The following is a 19,836-nucleotide window of genomic DNA, read 5'->3' on the forward strand; positions in this document are numbered from 1 at the left end:
ACATTGCATCTGATTAGATTGTGCCATGCAATTAATTCCCAATGAGCTTTGTGTGGCAGACGGGTAACGATGGGGTGACGTGAAAGCTGCAGGTCGGAGAGGCGTCTGACGAGTAGCTGCCCGACTAAAGGAGGAGAAGTGGCGCCGCAACCTTTTCACTCAGCTCATCACCAACGGGCTCACGGAGCGGCGCCGCACAGCTGAGCCCAACAAATAAATACACACACACACGATCACATCCACTTCTGTGCAAATGTAACAGTTCCTAGAGCTGTGCAAATTCAATGATAAAACACACACACACAGGAAACTCCCATACACTCATTAATGTTTGTGATGTGTAGAGCTGCATTAAATAGTTTCCCCCCAAACAAAAAAAAGTTGGTTTCCGTGTATTTTGTTGCCAAGAAGAGAAAGGTGAAGGAAAGCAAATGGCTGCCCTGTGGAATCAGTAAGTGTTTTAAAGCAGCTGTATCTCTCCTCCCCTCCCCCCCAGACCTCACCAAAAAAGGGAGGAAGGAAATGCACCCCCCCCTTTAGCTAATGTTCCATCCCCACCACGTGGGCATCTTCCCCGACAACAGTCCTCCTGCAGGGTCCAGCGAGTCGCCTCAGTTCTCCACGTTGGCCCTGAGCGTGCGAGGCAGGAGCCTTTGGTGCAGCCGGTACTCCTGGCTGGAGGCCCTCCGGAGGGGGGCCGGGGAGCCCAGCCGGGGGTTGCCGGCGCCCAGCGTCTGAGTCTTGGGGGGCCGGGGCATGGCCCTGCTGCAGCTCACCGAGCGCCTCTCCTCGGCGCCCGTCTGCAGCTGCGCCTCGCACAGCTCCAGCAGAGACGCCACCTGCTGCCTCAGCGGCAGGGATTTGAACCTGCGACCCGCCAGGTGGAAAAAGGCTTCCACGAACGCTTGCAGTCCCATACCTGCAGAGGTGAGGAACGTAGAGACAACACTTCAGATATTTATATATATTGAAAATATACACCAAGAGAAGAACCTTGTTTAACTGCTGCACCTCAAAAGGTGCGCTCAATATGTTCTACTGCGGCTCCAGTGAATATCGACCCAGAGGAGGAAGACAAATGTGCAAAATGCTCATGAAAGAAGAAATAAAGATGTCAATTCAGTGGTCTTCATTTATCAATCACCACCCTGAGCAACTTATAACAAACTGAGCCAAATCTGTTAAAAATATTGCTCTGGTCACATGTAGGTTTAATACTATTAGCTAGTTTACATGGTTTGTCTGTCAAAATGAGAATTTGTTTCTTTGTGACAGAAGAAATCGTCGTATGTCGTTTTAAAACTTTGCAGCATTCCTCGCTCCTCATCAAATCCCTGTGTAATTATTTATGAATACGAACTTTGCGTTTTACGCGCTCACAGAGCTCATTCTAAACGCGGCCCACGTGATCTCCATCTCGCAAACACTCCCTGCGAGGTGCAAAGTCTGAATGATTCACTCCGCTGGCACGCTGTGATCTCTGAGCTCATTTCAATTACTGCAGCCTCACAGGGAATCTGACAAAGAATGACAAGCAATTATCTTCCAGCACATCATTTGCTCCGAGTCTCAAGGATCGCCGGCTGTCTGTGCTCCACGTATAGTTTTGTGTGTGTGTGTGTACCTGCTTCTTTAGAATCGGCCATCGTTCCTGACCAGCGGCGTGTGATGTCGATGTAGAGGATGTCCACTGAGGCCATGGAGAAGTTACTGTTGCTCAGCTTACAGGTCCTAAAACGACGAATCCGTTAAAAGTGAATGACATGTAGTCATCTATGTTGTGTCATCTTCATGTAAACTCTATTGTCACAAGTGCATAGAATATTCAGTCTCTTTCCGACCTTTTCTCTCAGGACATTTTGAGGACACGGTGTACCTGATGAAGGTGCGGAAGGCGGTGGGGCCCAGGCGCATGTTGCCCTTGACGCCGAGGAAGCGTATGAACAGGGCTGCGATGCGCTCCACCAGCCGCAGGTAGTTGAACTGCTTGGTGTATTTGGGGTAGACCTGCTTGAGACACAGCGAGGGCAGAGCCCCCCCCTCCTCCGGGCTCCTCTCCTGGGTCTCCGCCTCCATGGGGATCTCCTCTCCGGGCTCCGGCCCGCCGGCCCTCAGCTGGGAACTATGGCGATGGCACGAAGGACAAAACACATGCTATTAACTCAGCCGTTTAAAGGAAAGCGCCGACGGATGGGGGGACATTTAAAGACCTGCAGGACAGACGCAGAGGGACACGAGGCCCAAACAGACGGCTCTCGTCGGCTGAGTCACACGAGGTGGATGAAGGGCAAAACATTTTCCTTGGAGGACGCACCGCTGTTAAGATGTCGGAGTTGAATTCGTTGGCCATTCAGTCCTTGACGAGTACCCGCTTGTACAAAAACACAATTCTTATTTTTTGCTTATGACACACCAAGAAAAACATACTCGATACATTAATAAGAAAGGAAGGGCCCTCTGTTGCTAACCAAGGACCTCTGCAGTAGGAGGGGGGGGGGTCCATGTGGCGGTTTCCTCCTCCACGAATTAGTCAGCAGCGCGAGTGGCGCCGCTGAATGTTTAATAGAATCCATCATCAGGACGGGAACGCCGACGGACACCTCCCAGAAGGAGAGAGGAGACTGAAGGCTGGGGGGGGGGGTAGTGTCAAGAATGGCAGGTTATGCAAAAGACACAGAGGCCTGATGTCAGTGGCGTGTGCGCGAGGAGGGGAATGTCTAATATGTCGTTACACGGCGTGACGACAATTATTGCCCCCCCCCCCCTCGTGAAAACATCAACCGAGTAAAAGGGCTCAAAAAGGAGCAAAATGTGTCAATGAAAAAAAAAGTGTCTGCACACTTCAGAACTGTGAATGAATGCCTGAGCTTAAATAGAGCAAATGATTCGGCCACAGGGAACAATGCCGCTTTTCTCTGGGCGGGAATTATCCAGAAAACACGACTTTTCTCCCACGTTAGCGACCGCGTGAGTCAGCAAGGAGCAAAGAAAGGAGGTGATCAAAGAGGACGGACGTCTCAGAGGACAAAAACTGTTGGAGGAGACTGGACATGGAACGCGATACCAACGTGTTCCTTTTCCCTCTGGTTGTCGTCCACCATCTTTGATGGACTGGCGTCTCTCGACTACGCTCTCAGCCTCCTTTAAATCGCGGCGCTCTCTGTTTTCCTCCGTCAGCTCCCGCTGACGAGCTGGGACTCGCAGGCGGGCGCCGCCGGGGCCCCTGACAGACGGAGCGCCGTCCCGCTGCACATCGCCAGTCGATTCCCCTGCACCATCTGTTCAGGGAGCTAATTGCCTCACCTCCTCTACAACGTTCTGTTTGTGGTGCCACCAACGACTCGCTTGATTCTGAAAGTTTGCGGAGGAAGAGGAAACCAAATCAGTCCTTCCGCCGCCCAAATATGACTGATGTCACGTGTGCATGTGACCAGCAGCTTATTATAGAAGCTTTAATCAATGATCAAAGCAGAAACCCTGTTCTAATGCTAAAAGGTGGCCCTGCTTTAGTTTACTTCTCACGTTATTTCGTGGTCACTCTCTGCTGCCAGCACGCTTCCTTGAAATCACAGTTCCAATAATACAGGAATAATTTGTGATGGGAGAAATACTCGAGGAGGTTTGGACAGACGCGGATTCATTTTCACCCGTAGCTTGGGTCGAGATTCTTATTAATGCCACTAAGTGGGTTTTATTATTTAATAGTGGAGTAAGGACGGTAATATCCTCAGCCTCGCAGATCTATAACCACCTCGTTAAATCCATGTCTGGACTTAAGCCTCTTTTTCCCCAACATGACTGATAGAAAACGCTCTCCACAGATATCGTGTAAAGATATTCTTCCACTACGTGGTTGACTTAAGGAGGCAAATAAATGGAGGTATGAAAACTCTGTGAAATAAGATTTAATGTTGCAAATCATTGCAAGATCATTTTATATAAAATAAACGTCCTAAATTCAACGTAAGGAATAATAGCTAATGAAATAAAAGCCACATGTTTAACAAACACTGCTTTCTTAAATTAATATGCTGCTCAAAATCCACAATAAATAAATATATATATATATATATATATATATATATAGATTGTGGTGCTACAAACAAGTGACGCCTAATTGTTGCTCAACTAAAATCATTTGACGAGGTCATGGACTGAAAATTAACTTTCCCATGCTTTTTAGTAATCTATTTAATGCATTCATGTTTTAACGAATAAATAATATCTACATATCTAAAATAAGCTACTATTGGCACAGGGGATAGAACATTGTAGCGGTCATTCTCATCAGTATTGATTGAAAATACTAAACAACACAGTTTGTGAAACCTTAAAATACATTTATAAAAGAATTCCAAGTCAACATAAAAAGTTTGATGGACATCACATTAAAAGATTAGGGGTATCAAAAAGTACAAAAATAGGAATTGGTGTTCAGAATTCTAAATGTGTCCACTACATGATACAGTAAGATGTGGTTCTGCAGATTCTAGCTGGATGAAAATGTAGCGCATGGGTTGGTGGTCATGAGTGAGATAGATAAGTGGGTATTATCCCTGAGATGATTTGCCTGCTGCCTGCAGAACAAAGCAGATCAAATATCTGATACAGAAGATAATCCGCAGAGGAACGAAGGGACGGAAGGAGGGAAACTGGGGGGCGGGCCAGGCAAGAAATTGAGATGTCGGTGGAACAGAAACAGTTAATCCTCGTGTCATAAAAGAAAAACAGATTAAGAGGTGAAAAAAAGAAGGGAGATTTATTTCCAGGCACCACACAGGGCCGGTCAGCCAGAGAGAGGGAGCTCTTACGGTAATGTGTGAAACTCCACTTCGACTCAGCTCAATTTAATGTTTCCATTTAACAGGCTTAACTGCGGAGTGGCGCAGCGATTGGCTCTGAGGACGGGGGGGGGGGGGTAGAGGGACGTACCGTGTCCTTGAAAGTGGGCTTTTAAAGGCGAGCAGACGGCTGTGGGTTTTGTGGGTTTTGTGTGCGTGAAAGTGGGAGAGTATTTACATGGAAGGTTTCCTGCGGCCGGGGTCCATGAGGCGCAGAGTGTCCCTGATCACACTCACTTTGACCTCTTCGTCCACCGGACTGGGAACATATTCAAAAACTCCTGTCGCCACCTGAGACAAAAACACAAACACGTCATACAGCCGTGATATAATGACCAGGACGGTACTTGGGCGATGCTGCTGTCGACTCTTACCTCCTGTTCGTGTTCTATTCTCATGCTGGGGTTGGAGTTCACCTCCAGTAATACTGGCTTGAGGTTTTTCATCAGCAGGATGTCAAAGCCTAATATCTGAGACACAAACGCACCCTTATTACATACTTTGTGTGGTGGTCTGCTCTATTTTCTGCATTAGTTTTAGCATTAGTAAACAGATGGACGGATGTTTATTTTCAACAATACGAGAGCGTACATTCTTACTCATTAAATGTCCCACTGCACCCACATTGTGCTACCCACCTGGAAGCAAGTGGGTCCCGGCTTGCCGGGCGGTATATCGGCCTGGTAGTGGACGCGGAGCTCGGGCACCATGGCGATAGCGGTCTTGATGACGAGCGCGATGATGTCCGACCACACCTTCTTGATGTCCACGCCTTTAGCCGCCAGCCTGTACAGCACGCTGGAGAGCGTGCGCTTGCTGCCTGTGCTCTGGCTGTCCGAGTGGACGAAGTTGCCGCTGTGGACGTTGAGGGAGTAGTTGGTCAGGTGCATGAAGACATGGCTCAGGTTCTTCTGGCTTGGTTCCTAAACATGCAGAAGAAAAGTGGCCCTTATATGCTTGCCGTCGCAAACGAACGACTTTCCAGAGTGAGGCATCGACAGCGTCGTCGCGGCTACCTGGTAGGGCTCGGTGCAAAAACGCGTCAGGCCTTCCTTGGCAATGTAGATCTCCAACGGCTCCAGGGATTTCAGCAGCACATAGAGGCGGATGTCGAACTTGAGCTTGTCGATGAGTAGCGGCTTCTGGATGTACTCCTGCACCACGGCCTGTTTGGCCGGCGACCCCGCCATGAGCTTCAGGTCACTGGGGTCACGAATGAGGTAGATGCCGTCCCCCTGAGAGCCCGAGTCCGGCTTGACGATGAAGGTGGGATTCAACGTTGCGTCGTTCTCCTTCACCATGCGGATCTGCAGACGCGTGGGGGGGTGGTGAGAAAATAATGATTGGCATCACTTGAATCCAACACTAGGCTAAACTAAGTTTGAGCGAAGTCTGTTTGATGGTTCCGTGAAAGAGGTCAACTTTAGAGAAACCAGCACTATTTTGAAAACATCAAACATTAACAAAAAAAATACACTCCCCCAAAAAATATGAACATGCGCTGCCCGGGAGGACAAGCGAGGCGAGTACAGCGCGTCGTTGTCGTCGTTGATCGAATCAGACTAACTCAAGTTTCTTTCACGTGTAACCAAACGAACATCACGATATTGATTTTCAATAACAAACATGGTCATTGTGAGCACTCATAGATTGTGGAAGACTCGTTTTACAGCGGCTGAATTCTAACAAATACGAGGAAGAAATGCTTCAAAAATAGTGCCAACCAACCAGGTTTGTTAATTCCCCATTAGGTCCGCATCAACCAACCATATTCTTACAAATACATTAGAATACAGGACATACCTTTTGTACGAGTGTCATGATAGACACACACTCATTTTATTTCTGACAGTCGATCAGAACCATTTGAAACCTTTCAGTTGTGTCTCCTGTAAACTGGGCTGGAATGTTACCAGTGGTGTTCTGGTGCCCCCTGCTGGGCATAATATGTTGTTCACTTTATATGGTTTACCTAAATGTTCTTTTTTTTGACCAACTGCCCTTTGAATTGCACCGAAAAATGTATTTTAATTTTCCAAATAAAAAAAGAAAATAAATTATCAACCTTACAAAATTGATAAAAACATGTATCTTTTTTATCAGAAATGTGTTAAAACCTTTACATTTGGGGTGAAGAATGGCACTTTACGTAACTGACTGACATTGATTCTGTCAGACAAGCTTGGAAGAGCCGCAGCGGGACGCTCCTTCTTCCTCCGGTCATAAAGTACGTGTCTGCAGCCAACACTGTGTTTCCTTTACAAGATAACTCAAGTAGACTCAACCATGTGTGTTAGATGACCATAAAAATGGTAATATTCCTGAATATGCCACAGTCGGTTTCCCCCCCTCAAGGAGAGTGAGTAATGAGGCGAGCCTACGACCTCGGAATAACAATAACAAGTACAGACAGAAAAGAAAGCTGCTACTGTGAAGATAACATCCAAACTTCCGCATCTGTTTTGTTGTTGCCAAAATATGGAACATACGGAAAATTAAAGAGAAAAAAATGAAGCAAGCTGGCAAACAAATACGCCTTAAAATGTCAGAGGTGTCTTCAAGCTTATTTTAGCCTTCTTCACAGCGTTTTCTTTATGTGTTTATATGCTGCCGCTTTGGCCAAGTGTCTTCTGCAAATGACATTTTCAACCTCGAATTATCACGTTGAATAACGGTTATAACGCTTTTATTACCCAACCGTACCTGGGTGGAAAACTGCTGGCACTCTTCAGGCAGGATCCAGGACCGGGGATAGAAGTCGTACTCCTCTGGGAACAGCTCCTGCATCGTCCTCACTGCCCGACTCAGGTTGATCTTCCTCAGCATTTCAATCATTCCTGCAATGAACAAAGCACCGCTTCATGTACAAACAGGACCGACAGGTGAGATTTCCATGAAAAAGTACTTGGGCCTAAAGTCGTCAAAGACAGTGATACGGCTAAGTAAGTAATGAGCCAACCGTGTAAGGAGATCTGATGTAACATGACACAGGTATCATAAGAGGAATGGGAGTCAGCATCCTCCAGCTACGTGCATCTCTTGCTAATACAATCTCTGGAGTATCTACGGTAATTGCATGACGAGATTAACACTGGAGCATTGAGGACCAGTGAGGCTTGAACTAAACCCCCCCCCCCTCCCGCTGAGAGCGCCGCGTTAGAAAATGAAGCCATCGCTCCACCAGGTCACAGAAGCGGTGGAATACCTGGGAACTTGTTCACCTGTCCTGAGAGGATTTTTTCGTTGTCGTGGAAGGAGACGCCGTGCCAGTAGATGTCACAGGGCGCCCGTCTTCCCAGGGGAAACTAGAGAAGGGAAAGGACAGGAACAGAGGGGAATTAAAAGACTTTAAACAAGAACCACCAAACAATACATACATTGAGATTATATATATATATATATATATAAAATACACTTTTTGCATACAAGTAAGGGAAGGGAGGGGCGGGGGGGGGGTCATTTGCTCATGTGACTCAGGCGGTGGGAAGGCCTCTGGTGATCCTCGAGAGCAGGGATAATCTTGCCTAAAGGCGGCTCTAGTGCGTGCTCTGCTGTGATGAGCTGGGGCAAAGAAGAGGAGGTGATACTATAAAAAGGCGTTAGAGAGCTGAGATTTCCTGGGTAAGGGGGGGGGGGGGGGGGGGGTGTGGGGGGGAGGAGCGGCACCGATGCTCTGACGCGTCACGCGATATACAATTACAGTCACCAATGGACACCACATTGCATTTCAGCTTATGTTGCACAATGGCAGTCATATATACCTATATAACATATGTTAAGTCGTTGTGCCATCGGCGCATAATACTGTCCTGACATTTGATAATCACAGTTATAATCTCCTAAACGTGGTAGCCAGGTCTTTGATAAATGTATAGTCTGGTTTGGCCTTTCCACCCAATGTTTCATCCAGAGTTATTGGTCTTATTTTCTCAAGTTGTCACTCAGACCGGCCATCTTTTCTCTGCCTCGAAGACTATAAAGAATATTGGATTAGAGGCGCTTGAGGATTTTGCATTTTCCACTTTGTGAAAAAATGCCATATGATGACAGCGGTCTATCGCGCCAGAAAATACTGCAAATGTGGAGACGTAGTCATTTGCATGGACATCGAGCAAATGGAAAAACACATTCTAAAATGTCCACAATTATATCCAGCATTCCATTTTGTTAACTTGCATCAGTGCTTTGAGTTACAACTTGGATTCCTCCTGATCGACGTACATTTCATAATTGGCAAACCAGGCGACTCTAGTTTCGGCCCCTTCAGAGATGTTGACAGGTGCTTTCATAAAACGCCACGGGCTCTTATGGCGGCGTTGACTTTGTGAGGACAAAGCGTGGAAATGTAAAGGTCCTCTGTCCGCCGTTACCGATGGCAGACCTGGAAGGGATCGAGTGGCACTGCCTCGAGGGAACTCGAGTCTTTACCTCACCTTTGCGTCTCATGCATAATGGAGAGCGTGTTAGAATGGCGAGTATTAACGGCATCACGTTCAAATCGACCAGGTGGTGTCAGTGCACAAAGAAGAGCTGGATGAATTTGATGTTTTAATGTTGTTGCCGTTCGTTTTGAACAACTTTCCTCCACACCGGTCCTTTTCTACATTAGATGAACGCAAGCTGGCATCGTCAGGTTTTGGTTGGGTTTAAGGTGATTAGGTCATCCAATTAATAAACGGGCCACGTTTTATTATCGAAGACAAATAAATGATAAATTATGACAAATAAATACGGGTTCTGCTTTAGTGGTGCAAACATTGCATTAAGTTACTAGTTCATTTGAAGTGTGCCAAACTTTCTTTTCTTGCACACATAACAAATCTCAGTCCTAACTGAGAAGCTTTGGATTTTACACTGACTGCCTCTTAACCGATTTTGGATCCTAAATAAGGAGAAAAGTAAACACATTATCTAGTATAGGCCTCCAACAGAAAGAAGAGGTCATATTACATTGTTTTCTAATACGGTGTATGGGCTGCTGCAAGTAGGAGTTTATTGACTCCTATACAACAGAAACGGTTGCAGCGTATATACTTGGAAGCGGTGAGAAATGTGCATTGTTGACCTTCTCTTCTAGTTCTTCCTGCCCACACAGAGCCTTTGCTTATTTTCATCCTCCCCATGAACCGTCCCTGCAGACACACAGCTCCTCGCAGCTCACAGTTGGAGCGCAGTGCCACAGAGGGTTTTCCCATCCAGTGCACATTCGTGACCAAAGCCTAAGCTGGTTGGCATCCCAATGAAACACTAATGCAGCTGATGTGAGAGATCCTCTCCAGATCACTTATCTGCTTTGTGAAAACTGGCACCTGATCCCTCCAGAGGAATACAACCGTGCACAAAGCATTGGCTGAATAACATGTTATCCAAGAATAAACTCTCACACACACACAAACCTCTTTCCACTTCAGCTGCTTGATGCTCAACTTGAGCGCCTCCAATGACGTTTTGGCTTTGGACATATCCACCGTCACTGGCCGTTGATTCCTTGCCAGTTTAAATCCGTCCTCGCGGCGGGTTTCTTGGTTGTTTTTGGGCGGATGGGTGTTCACGTAGTTCCCGTTCGTCTCCAACTTGCCCTGCAGGATTTTCCCGGTCCCTCTGACGTGAAGCGTCCGCTCGTGCCCGAGTCTGTTCAGGTTCTGCCCGACGCGAGCGGTGACCACGGACCCGTGCAGTGACACGTCGCAGGCGTGTTTGCCGCAGGAGTTCTTGACGTCCTTCCCCAGCCGGCATCGACTTTTGACCCTCTGCTTGCAGGTGAGGTGGGCGCGGGACGCATCCCCGGCGGCCATGGTGACGCTGGGAGTGTCCGGGGAGACGGACGCGGTGGGGGAACCCTCGGGCACCTGCTCCTCGGCATCCGCGCCCTCCTTCCCTGCATCCTCGCCTAGGGATTTCATTTCCTCGACTTGAAGCTTTACTTTTGCATACCGATCACTCATGGCTACGAGTGACGCCGCGGGGCAGCGCACGGTCGCACCAGTGAGCGCGATAATCCGGCGAGCTAACGGTATTCTGAAATAACGTAGCACGCATCGCTAGCTTATGGAGGCTAATTAACTAGTCCAACCGTTTGTTCCCGTCATGTCGTTTCCAAACCGCGAGTACACGCCATTCAGTCGTTAACGGTGTCCGAATTGCCGACTGTAAAAATAAGGCTGAAGAAGAAACGGTAACGACGGATGACGCGTTTTGCCAGTTGGGCACAATTTGCGAGGGCCAACATCAAAAGGCTAGCCGAGCACCGCAGCTAACGACGGCTACACTTAGAAGATGGCTAACACCTGACGTCAGCGTGTCAAACTTCACTTAGCGGTGGCTGAAACGTGTGGGTCCGTGCCAACGGCGGTCCCGTCCCGTAGCTTCAACTCATGACAGACTTTACCTTACGCCAGGGTGTACCTATTGTCCTAGCGGTGCTATGACGGGCCACGGTCCTCCGCCCTCCGTGTGTCACCGTTGTCGAGCGGCGGAGCGGCTCGGCGGCAGAAGGCAGAGCAGACCGGTGCCCAGCCTCCATCTGGCGCGAGCTCAGCTGTTGGTGCGTTCAGGGCCCCTCGTAACCAGCAGCCTTCAAATGGAGTATCGGTTATGTTACGTTTGATGATGATGATTATGACCTAACCAAACATCACACAGAGCCGGTTCCAATAATGTGTGTTTGTTGATATTTTGATTTTACAGGTTGACTGTTGGTTGACTGCATGTTATGAAAACGTACCACTTACTCTTTCCATTGGTTTCTGCTTTTAAATTGTTTTATTTCCAGCAGCACTTAAAGGCAACAAGGGGATGCCATGTTTCCCCCTTTGAAGCAAGCAATTGTGTGCGTGTGTGTGTGTTTGTGTGTGGAATATGGAATGAGCTAATAGAACGGTAACTTGAATCTATGACATCATAAAAGAAGTGGGGCTTCTCCTTGAAACACAATCAGCACACAAGCTGTCCTCAGGAAAGGATTGTGATTCCTACAGATCAGAGATGAGTGGTAGTCATTCAACACCATGTGGATTGAAAGTTATGCTGGAGTGTGTCACCAGAACAATACTCCTTAGACAGCCAAAAAACATCCCGGAATTTCTGTCCACACACTTGGGGGAAATGATACGGGATCACGAATCAAGAGACACCGAGGAGGTCACCTGTCAGTATCAAGAGCAGTTGGGTAAGTCGGATTTGATAGATAAGACCATGAAATATTTATATATAAGGATATACAGAGCCGATCATGGATCAAAAAATGTGCTGTTGGACTTTTTCAGAGAGTGTCATCTCTCAAGAGAAGCACAAAGAGACAGAGAGCTCTGAACCATGTGTAGAGCAGTCCCCTTCGCCCTCCAGTGTGTCCAGTACATCCTCTTCCTCAGGCACGGCGTCCCCTTCTTGTGAGGAGACAACGGGCATACGGAAGGTGTCTCCGGTCAGAGCTAGCCCCAGCTGTCAGGAGGCCGAGTCTCCAACCGCCGAAGGGCAACCAACGCCAGTTGCATCCCCGCCACGTGGAGAGAACCTCGAGGCTTCTCAGGAGCCATCATTTGTGAACCCGGGTCCGAAGGACACACAGCCGGGTCAACCATCCGCGTGCCCGGAACTCCCAGCCGTCAAACCGGAAGCTCCCCCTCCTCGCGCCGCACGTCGCGGCAGGGGTTTTACCTGCCGTCTGGGCGACTGCCCTTACCACGATAAAGGCCCCGGGGCCGATGGGTCACCGGGGTCAGCCACGCCCGCTACGGGGCCCGTGGTCCAAAAGTCCCTCGCGGGGCCTGGACCATTTGAGCTACGTGTCCCGTACCGCCCCAAAGGGGGGCCCATCGCAGATCCAGAACTAGCGCCGAAGAGAGCCAGGGCGGGCTGCGGGACGAACAGGACAACCGGTGATGCGGGAAGCACCCTCCTCGATGGCAGACCAGGCACCCACGGGAGACGGGAGGCTCTCCCAGAGGGCTCAAGCGGCCCGTATCTGTCGCTTAAGTCCTCCGCACAGACTCGGCCTGATCTCGTGCACGCTGTCCTTGTGGTTGGATTCGCGCGCGTGCATGTACGGTGCGGTCAACGACACCGGTGCACCTTAATAAAATGAGCATCTCAGTTCTTGTCATTTCTGTAGATGTGTACCAAAAAAAAAAAATCCTTGGCTAATGATGGGAAATGTGAGTTGGGTAACCCACCACCCCCCCAGGCGGACCGGAAGCACGGGCCTGATTTATGTCGGCGGTATAAATAAAAGCTGCGCGCGCCGGTCCTTCCCTTTAAACGGAGCGCAGCGGCGCTCGCTGCTCTTCGGGAGACCTACTGGCTGTTAATTATGGGTCACGTTGTTGTCCCGTTTAATCTGACGGGACGGTAGGAGCAGGCTTTCGGTATCGCTTCTAATCGGATTTGCCTCTTTTTGACTCGATCGTGAGGAAGAGGTCCTTGATTCGAGGGGAGGGGGGGGGGGGGAGCCGTGTGGAGCTGAAATGCGAAAAATGATCCAATTCTTTTTTTCATCTTTTTTTCTCCGACTAATTTTATAGCATTCCGGAGACATCGGGTTGGCGTGTTCTGCAGCCTGCGTGAGACACGCGGGGGGGCGGGGGGGGGGGTCGTCGTTATTGAGCCATTCGCCGACTAGGTTCTCCGGAACCATGTGAGCGCGTTTGGACCCAGCGGGTTTCCCTCTGCGCCTCCGCACCCACAGAGCCGCTCACAATGCCGAGGGCTTTGCGCAGGCTGCTCCATCTGGTGCTGTTCTGTCCTCTGTCCAAAGGGCTGCAGGTAAGCGTGATGCCACTCGGCTTTTTGTGCTCACGCCGTTGTTGCCATTAACGTCAGATTATTTTTATTTCATATTGTTATTATTTTTATTATTATTATGCGTGTCAAACTAGCAGGGGAAATGTCTTCTGCGTCCAGCACGCGTCACAAAATGTGAAAAAAAAATGCAAAAAAAGGGTTCATTGAGAGGGTGCAGACCAAGAAAAGCATCTTTGTTGTGTAACATCCAGCATCCATTCTGGGGTTCCGGTTCTTCTTGTAGGCCTCACGCTCACGATGCTGAATTCATAGCCTGCTGTACTTTTCTTTTTCACTGCTTTCAGGTGGGCATAGTTGCACGCTGTTGGAGTACATATTCCTTCTGCTTCATTTACTTTTCACCCTATTGTATTTATTTTATCGTTACCTACAAGTTCTGGTAAAAAAAAGAAAAAGACAAGCTTGTAAAGTAAGATTAGAAAACTGGTTCTGATTTCATGTTTGAGTTTAACTCCTGACCCCTCACATTTTTGTAAATGTAAGGCAATATTAAAAGTAGTACCACTAAGCTAACAATCATTAATATGACCCCCCCCCCCCCCCCCCTTCCTCTCCTCCCACAGAGCCGTCTCCCAGCCATCAAGGTGAAGTACCTTCTCCTGGCATGGCTGGGCATCCTCGTTGCCAGCTGGGTCGTCTACATGCAGTACGCCTCGTACGCGGAGCTCTGCCGCGGGCACGTCTGCCACGTGGCCATCGTGAGTACGACCTCACGGGCCATGGCAACAAGACCTGGCTCGACCTCTCATGGGTTGCCGGGCGGATAATGGATATTCCGTCACGTGTCGTTCTCGACGAGCTGTGGCCCCCGAACTGCGGCCGTGACGTAACCGCTCATTCTCCCAATGTAGATTCTACCGGGGGGGAAATGTGGCAGGCCAACCGGACAGGAGGCGGAAGAGGAGGAGGAGGAGGAGGAGGGGGGGGGCGTGCGTGCTATGTCAAGGCCCCCTTCCTTAATACGAGGCCTTTGCCGCTGGGTGTCATTACAGCCTGCAGATGAGCTACTCCCCCGCTGCTTTCACAGCTTCTGGAATCTTTGTTCAGTGACGTTGCAGGAAGTGTCATAAATACTCTGCCAGACGCATTCTTTCCCCTAAAGACGGAGCCATTGATCCATTTTTTCAAATGCGCAAACTGTGCCTTTTATGTCGGTATCAGAACAACACGCCTCGACCATTTCGACCAGTAGTCCTGAATGTGTCCTGGTTTGCTTCCTGTCGCAGTGTATGGCAATGAAACTCCTGACAATGAGTGTGAACCTGACAATGAGCACTATATATTTCCTCTAAAAGCTTATCTAAACAGATTCTTTTCATTTTATTTTTATTTGCAACCAAATGGTTTTCTGTGTGCTGAAGTTCACTTCCTGTTTTCTTTTTGCAGTGCGATAACTACAGAAGGGGAATAATATCCGGCTCCTCCTGCAAGGCGCTGTGTGAGCAGAGAACTCTGACCTTACAGCACTGCATGTCCACCTCCTCCACACATCAGGTGAGAAGAAACGCAGCCACTTTGTTTATATGGAAATGTTAACCAGACACACTGAGGATTTCGAAAGATGAGTAGTGACACAGGTTTTAATTATCCTGTTAAAATGTAAGGCCTTTGAACATATTCAACAGTATTGAATAATTCCCATACAAAAAATATATATATATATATTTAAGGCACAATGGAATTGTTATCCACAAAAAGCAATACCAAATATTAAATGTAGTTTTGTGGACTATATTTAGTGTCAGACATGATTAATGTCAGCTCTACTGCATGGTTCCCTCCCCATGGTAAAGGTCAATCTGTGCAAATAAACAACCTCATAGTTGAACACTATTTCACAACCTTTTTCCCTCACTTGAACCACACGCGTCCAGACGCGACTCCTCCCTCTCATCATTCGTTTTACCCGGCAGGTGTACGGGGGACTGTGGAAGGAGGCACCCGTCGTGATCAAGTGTGGGATCGAGGACCCGGCCAAGACGGGTGGGGCTCCCGACTCTGTGCTGCAGCAGGAGATGGGTTCGTTTGACAAACCCACTCGTGGGACCTCGATGGACGAGTTTAAAGAAATGCTGCACAGTTTTTTCAAGGTGTCACACCAGACCTCATTTGTGCATAGAGATGAGTCTATATATCCATCGGTTGTTGGACGTATCAGTAACTATCCCCACATAATGCCTCCTTTTCGCAGGCTAACCTGGGCAAGCAGGCGTCCCTCAGCGCCTTGGTGGACAGGGTCATTCTCCTCGCTGACGTCAACCAGGACGGCAAAGTGTCTCTAGCCGAGGCCAAGTCCATCTGGGCCCTTCTCCAGATCAACGAGTTCCTTCTGATGGTGGCGCTGCAGGAGAAGGAGCACGCCCCCAGGCTGCTGGGTTTTTGCGGGGACTTGTACGTAACGGAGCACGTGGGCCACAGCTCCCTCTACAGGCTGGAGGTGCCGCTCTACCTGCAGCCCCTGGTCCCGGAGGCCCTGAGCTCCAGCCTGAACCACTGGCTGGCGCCGTCCTGGCCCCGCAGGGCCCGCATCACCATCGGCCTGCTGGAGTTCGTGGAGGAGGTCTTCCACGGGTCCTACGGCAGCTTCCTGATATGCGACGCCAGCCCCCGCCACGTGGGCTACAACGCAAACTATGACTGCAAGATGGCGGACCTGCGCGGCGTGGCCTCCGAGGCGGTCGTGCGGGGATACTTGAGGGGCCGCCGGTGCGAGACCAACGCCGACTGCACCTTCGGCCGGGACTGCACGGCCACCTGCGACCGGCTGGTGAGGCAGTGCAACACGGAGGTCGTGCAGCCCAACCTGGCCAAGGTGTGCGTGCTCCTGCAGGACTTTCTGCTGTTCGGAGCGCCTGCAGACCTGCAGGGGGACCTGGAGAAGCAGCTGCGCACCTGCGTGACGCTGAGCGGTCTGGCCAGCCAGATGGAAGTGCACCACTCGCTGGTCCTGAACAACCTCAAGACGTTGCTGTGGAAGAAGATTTCTAACACGCAGTACTCTTGAAATTGGGTTGAGGGCCTGTACGCTCTTTATTTCAACTGTGACGTGACCACAAAGCTGGACCGTGAATTGCTGATTATAGAATATGAAAGAAAAATTAAAGATTTTGTTTTCTAAATAATTTCTTTGAGAAGCACATGTATCTCTTTGTACATTTTTTTTTCTCATGGCACTGCCTTTAACATTGTTAAAAAAAATATTTTCAAAATAATTTAATGTAATTTCCTAGAATCAGAACGTAAAAATTTGACAGTGCCATTTTTGTAAATATTCGAATGTTCTTGTTTGATTATTAATGCATCTTAAGACACAAATAACAGAAAATACATGAGTTGCACTGACATGTCCCTCTGGTTATGTATCTTATCAATGTCTTTGAATTGATGATCAGACATTTAACATCAGTGACCTTTAAATTCAGAAATAAACCTGAGTTGGTTCAGCCCATTCCTTCTCAGCTCTGGTGAACTGCGGATGTGAGGTTGTGTATTATTTCCACACAAAGTCTGCACAAGATTCATGATATGCTGTCGCACATTCAGCGGTTCATCTGCAATTAAGAAATCTGAACCCACGTCCAGCTGTAAACTTAAGCTTCTACCAACATGATCATCCTGATGGTTTGTCCACATAACCATGAGATCTTGTTCCGTTAGTGCTGCACATTTACATTTACACTCTACAATTAGAACTCATTTTAGTTGACCATTTGCATATGAACTTGAGCTGTGGGCCAATTGTGTTTTGTGCAGCCACAGTGACCTTGACCGTCAAATACTAATCAGTTTATTGAGTACAAATGGATGTGAAACTCCCTCCAGGCGCTCAGTTTTCACACGAATGGTACGTAAACAAACCAGAAAACCAAGCCTCAAGCCGAGGATGCACCGGCATGGGAGTAGAACAATAAATGGATAAACCAGAATTCATTAAAAAGAAAATCTGTTTAGCCCAGAGACGGCGTCCTGCCAGCCCTGAACTCTTGCATCACATTTTATCTTCCAAATGCAATGATGAAAGGAAGCCACAGATGATTTGTTCTTTTTTTAATGCATTTTTTTTTTCTTCAATGTCTCCGGTTTCAGAATATATTATGTCACGAGCTCGATGCGGGCGGCGCCGAAATCCCGTGCAGCAGCTCCATCCGTCTGCGCGTGTCCTTGGCGCGGTTGATGGTCATGGTGAACAAGCGACAGTACATCTCCACGGCGCACGGCGTGTCGTCGTTCCCCGGCACCGGGTAGGTCACCAGGCACGGGTTGCAGTTCGAGTCCACCACGCCGACCGTGGGAATGTTCATCTTCGCCGCGTCCCGGATGCCCACGTGCGGCTGGAACACGTTGTTGAGGGTGGAGAGGAAGACGACGAGGTCCGGCAGGCGGACGCCCGGGCCGTACTGGATGTGGGCGTTGGTGAGGAGGCCGCCCTGCCAGTACCGCGTGTGGGCGTACTCGCCGCAGCTCTTGGCCGCGTTCTCCACCAGGTGGACGAACTGCCGCTGGCGGCTGACGAACAGGATGATGCCGCCGCGATACGCCACGTGGGCGGTGAAGTTCAGGGCTTGCTGGAGGTGCTCCACAGTCTGGTCGAGGTCAATGATGTCTTGATCCAAGCGGCAGCCGTAGAGGTACGGCTCCATGAGCCTGACAAGGACGAGGAGAGGAGAATTAGATTCAAGGTTAAAAGTAGAGTCACTGCAGCATTTTTCCAGGTCACAGAGATCCCTCAATTATAATATTGACTTATGGCTCAGTCCACTAAACTCAATTAAAATCATTTTCGGTTCAGCTTTGTTTCTGTGTTGTGCTTATCTGAGGTTAAAACAGTAGTATAAAACTAAAATATTATTCCATTGTTATATTTTATTTATTTCTGTCAATTTGTATTTCTTGAATGCATTTATTCCAGTTGTCACTTTGGAGTGTTAATAAAAAGGAATGAAAGATGTTGAAATAGCGCTGCTGTAATAAACACACAATAATATTATGTAGCCTGTTAACATATTTTCTGATGGGAGTGTTTTTCTAGCTATGGGAGTTTTAGGTGGGTTGAAAATATTTGTTGACTCATTGACTGGTTGAGCAACAGAATATTAGTTTATTTGGATTTTTAACAGATATACTGGTGTTGCATTCTGGATTGTGATGAATAAGATTTGTTTCAACAACTCATCACAAGAACAAAAAAACTCTAAACACATTAATTGCAGTCAAATCTCACATATCAATCCAAGTGTTTAAGTTTGTAAATAATTTAGATTTAGAGTTGCCTGTCTAACCATTTCAACGTAACTAACATGAATGTCGGAGTATGAAGGCACGGGACGTAGTATCACTGCTGCTTCAATGTCTGTGAAGTGAGAAGAATCAGAGCAGGAGTCCATACCGACCTGTGTCTGCACCCCTTCTTATGGCCCAGGTGCACCCTGGCGTCGAAAAGGTCTTTCAACGAGAAGAGCTCCGACACCCGGAAGAAGTCCGGCTTCTTAAGTGGCTGTTTCATTATCTTGTCTGTATGAAGGATAAAATAAAAAAAGCAACCCTGAAAGTCTGGTTGGAAATAATAAATAAATAACGGGTTTGACATTAGTTAGCTCACCTGAAGCATCGTCAACTTTGAGTTGGGTGGGTTCGGCGGACGCTGCGGTGTTGTACAGGTGACCAGCACACGGGTAGCCGGCCGCCACAGCCCGCGAGGGTCGAATCCCCCAAAGCCCTGAACGTGAGAACACAAAGTGGTGTCGGTCACGCCATCAACAAGCGAGTTAGCAACCGTTAGCTTCTAGCTACGCCCCCAGCTAGCTTCTAGCTAGGCAACCAGCTAGCAGCTAGCTACGCCCCCAGCAAGCTGCTAGCTAGGCAACCAGCTAGCTGCTAGCTAGGAAACCAGTCAACTAAGGTTACATACGTTGACTAAGCAAGGATCAGGATCATACGCGTCAGGTAGAATCAATCTGAGTCTAGAAATATAAAGGGGGGCGACACATACCGGACATATTCAGACCAATATTTTACATATAGTTATGTGCAGATACCTTTCGTAAGTGCCCGTGCAGCCATGCTTTCTTGGCGAGTCCCTCAGAAGGTCAGGCCACTGCGAGTCTGTAGTTCGTCGACTGCCGTAAAGCGGTGGTTGTGTCGTGAGAGTTTGACACGACAGACTACAATTCCCATCACGCCAAAGCATTATTTTTAA

The 19,836-nt window shown here is 48.5% G+C and overlaps 3 protein-coding genes across 3 annotated transcripts; 1 reads left to right on the forward strand and 2 right to left on the reverse strand.

The window, feature by feature from the left end:
• Positions 1–558: 558 nt before the first annotated feature.
• Positions 559–11,747, reverse strand: ttll11 (tubulin tyrosine ligase-like family, member 11). The gene is made up of 10 exons (XM_037484470.2): positions 10,238–11,747; positions 8,047–8,146; positions 7,545–7,678; positions 5,858–6,148; positions 5,480–5,764; positions 5,216–5,311; positions 5,020–5,132; positions 1,877–2,122; positions 1,625–1,731; positions 559–919 (listed from the first exon to the last, which is right to left on the reverse strand). The coding sequence occupies exons 1-10, from the start codon at positions 10,784–10,786 to the stop codon at positions 612–614; spliced, it is 2,229 nt and encodes a 742-aa protein (XP_037340367.2). The 5' UTR covers positions 10,787–11,747; the 3' UTR covers positions 559–611.
• A 1,325-nt stretch (positions 11,748–13,072) lies between these two features.
• On the forward strand, positions 13,073–17,114 carry dipk1b (divergent protein kinase domain 1B). Its single transcript, XM_037484471.2, has 5 exons — positions 13,073–13,601; positions 14,204–14,338; positions 15,027–15,134; positions 15,554–15,730; positions 15,832–17,114. Exons 1-5 carry the CDS (start codon positions 13,536–13,538, stop codon positions 16,642–16,644), a joined length of 1,299 nt encoding a protein of 432 aa, XP_037340368.2. The 5' UTR covers positions 13,073–13,535; the 3' UTR covers positions 16,645–17,114.
• A 109-nt stretch (positions 17,115–17,223) lies between these two features.
• Positions 17,224–19,814, reverse strand: mrps2 (mitochondrial ribosomal protein S2). The gene is made up of 4 exons (XM_037484473.2): positions 19,676–19,814; positions 19,240–19,356; positions 19,031–19,151; positions 17,224–18,284 (listed from the first exon to the last, which is right to left on the reverse strand). The coding sequence occupies exons 1-4, from the start codon at positions 19,698–19,700 to the stop codon at positions 17,738–17,740; spliced, it is 810 nt and encodes a 269-aa protein (XP_037340370.1). The 5' UTR covers positions 19,701–19,814; the 3' UTR covers positions 17,224–17,737.
• Between the last annotated feature and the right edge of the window lie 22 nt (positions 19,815–19,836).

The sequence above is a fragment of the Pungitius pungitius genome, chromosome 18, assembly GCF_949316345.1.
Source record: "Pungitius pungitius chromosome 18, fPunPun2.1, whole genome shotgun sequence".
Taxonomy (NCBI): Eukaryota; Metazoa; Chordata; class Actinopteri; order Perciformes; family Gasterosteidae; genus Pungitius; species Pungitius pungitius.

Coding starts and splice junctions, on each gene's coding strand:
- ttll11 (XM_037484470.2), bottom strand. CDS start 10,786: ATGAGTGATCGGTATGCAAAAGTAAAGCTTCAAGTCGAGGAAATGAAA. Junction 8,147..10,237: donor AGCAGCTGAAGTGGAAAGAG/GTTTGTGTGTGT, acceptor TCCCTTCTCTAG/TTTCCCCTGGGAAGACGGGC. Junction 5,765..5,857: donor TTTGCACCGAGCCCTACCAG/GTAGCCGCGACG, acceptor CTGCATGTTTAG/GAACCAAGCCAGAAGAACCT.
- dipk1b (XM_037484471.2), top strand. CDS start 13,536: ATGCCGAGGGCTTTGCGCAGGCTGCTCCATCTGGTGCTGTTCTGTCCT. Junction 13,602..14,203: donor CTCTGTCCAAAGGGCTGCAG/GTAAGCGTGATG, acceptor CTCCTCCCACAG/AGCCGTCTCCCAGCCATCAA. Junction 15,135..15,553: donor CCACCTCCTCCACACATCAG/GTGAGAAGAAAC, acceptor TTTACCCGGCAG/GTGTACGGGGGACTGTGGAA.
- mrps2 (XM_037484473.2), bottom strand. CDS start 19,700: ATGGCTGCACGGGCACTTACGAAAG. Junction 19,357..19,675: donor TGCACGGGCACTTACGAAAG/GTATCTGCACAT, acceptor TCTCACGTTCAG/GGCTTTGGGGGATTCGACCC. Junction 18,285..19,030: donor AAGAAGGGGTGCAGACACAG/GTCGGTATGGAC, acceptor CGTCCTTGTCAG/GCTCATGGAGCCGTACCTCT.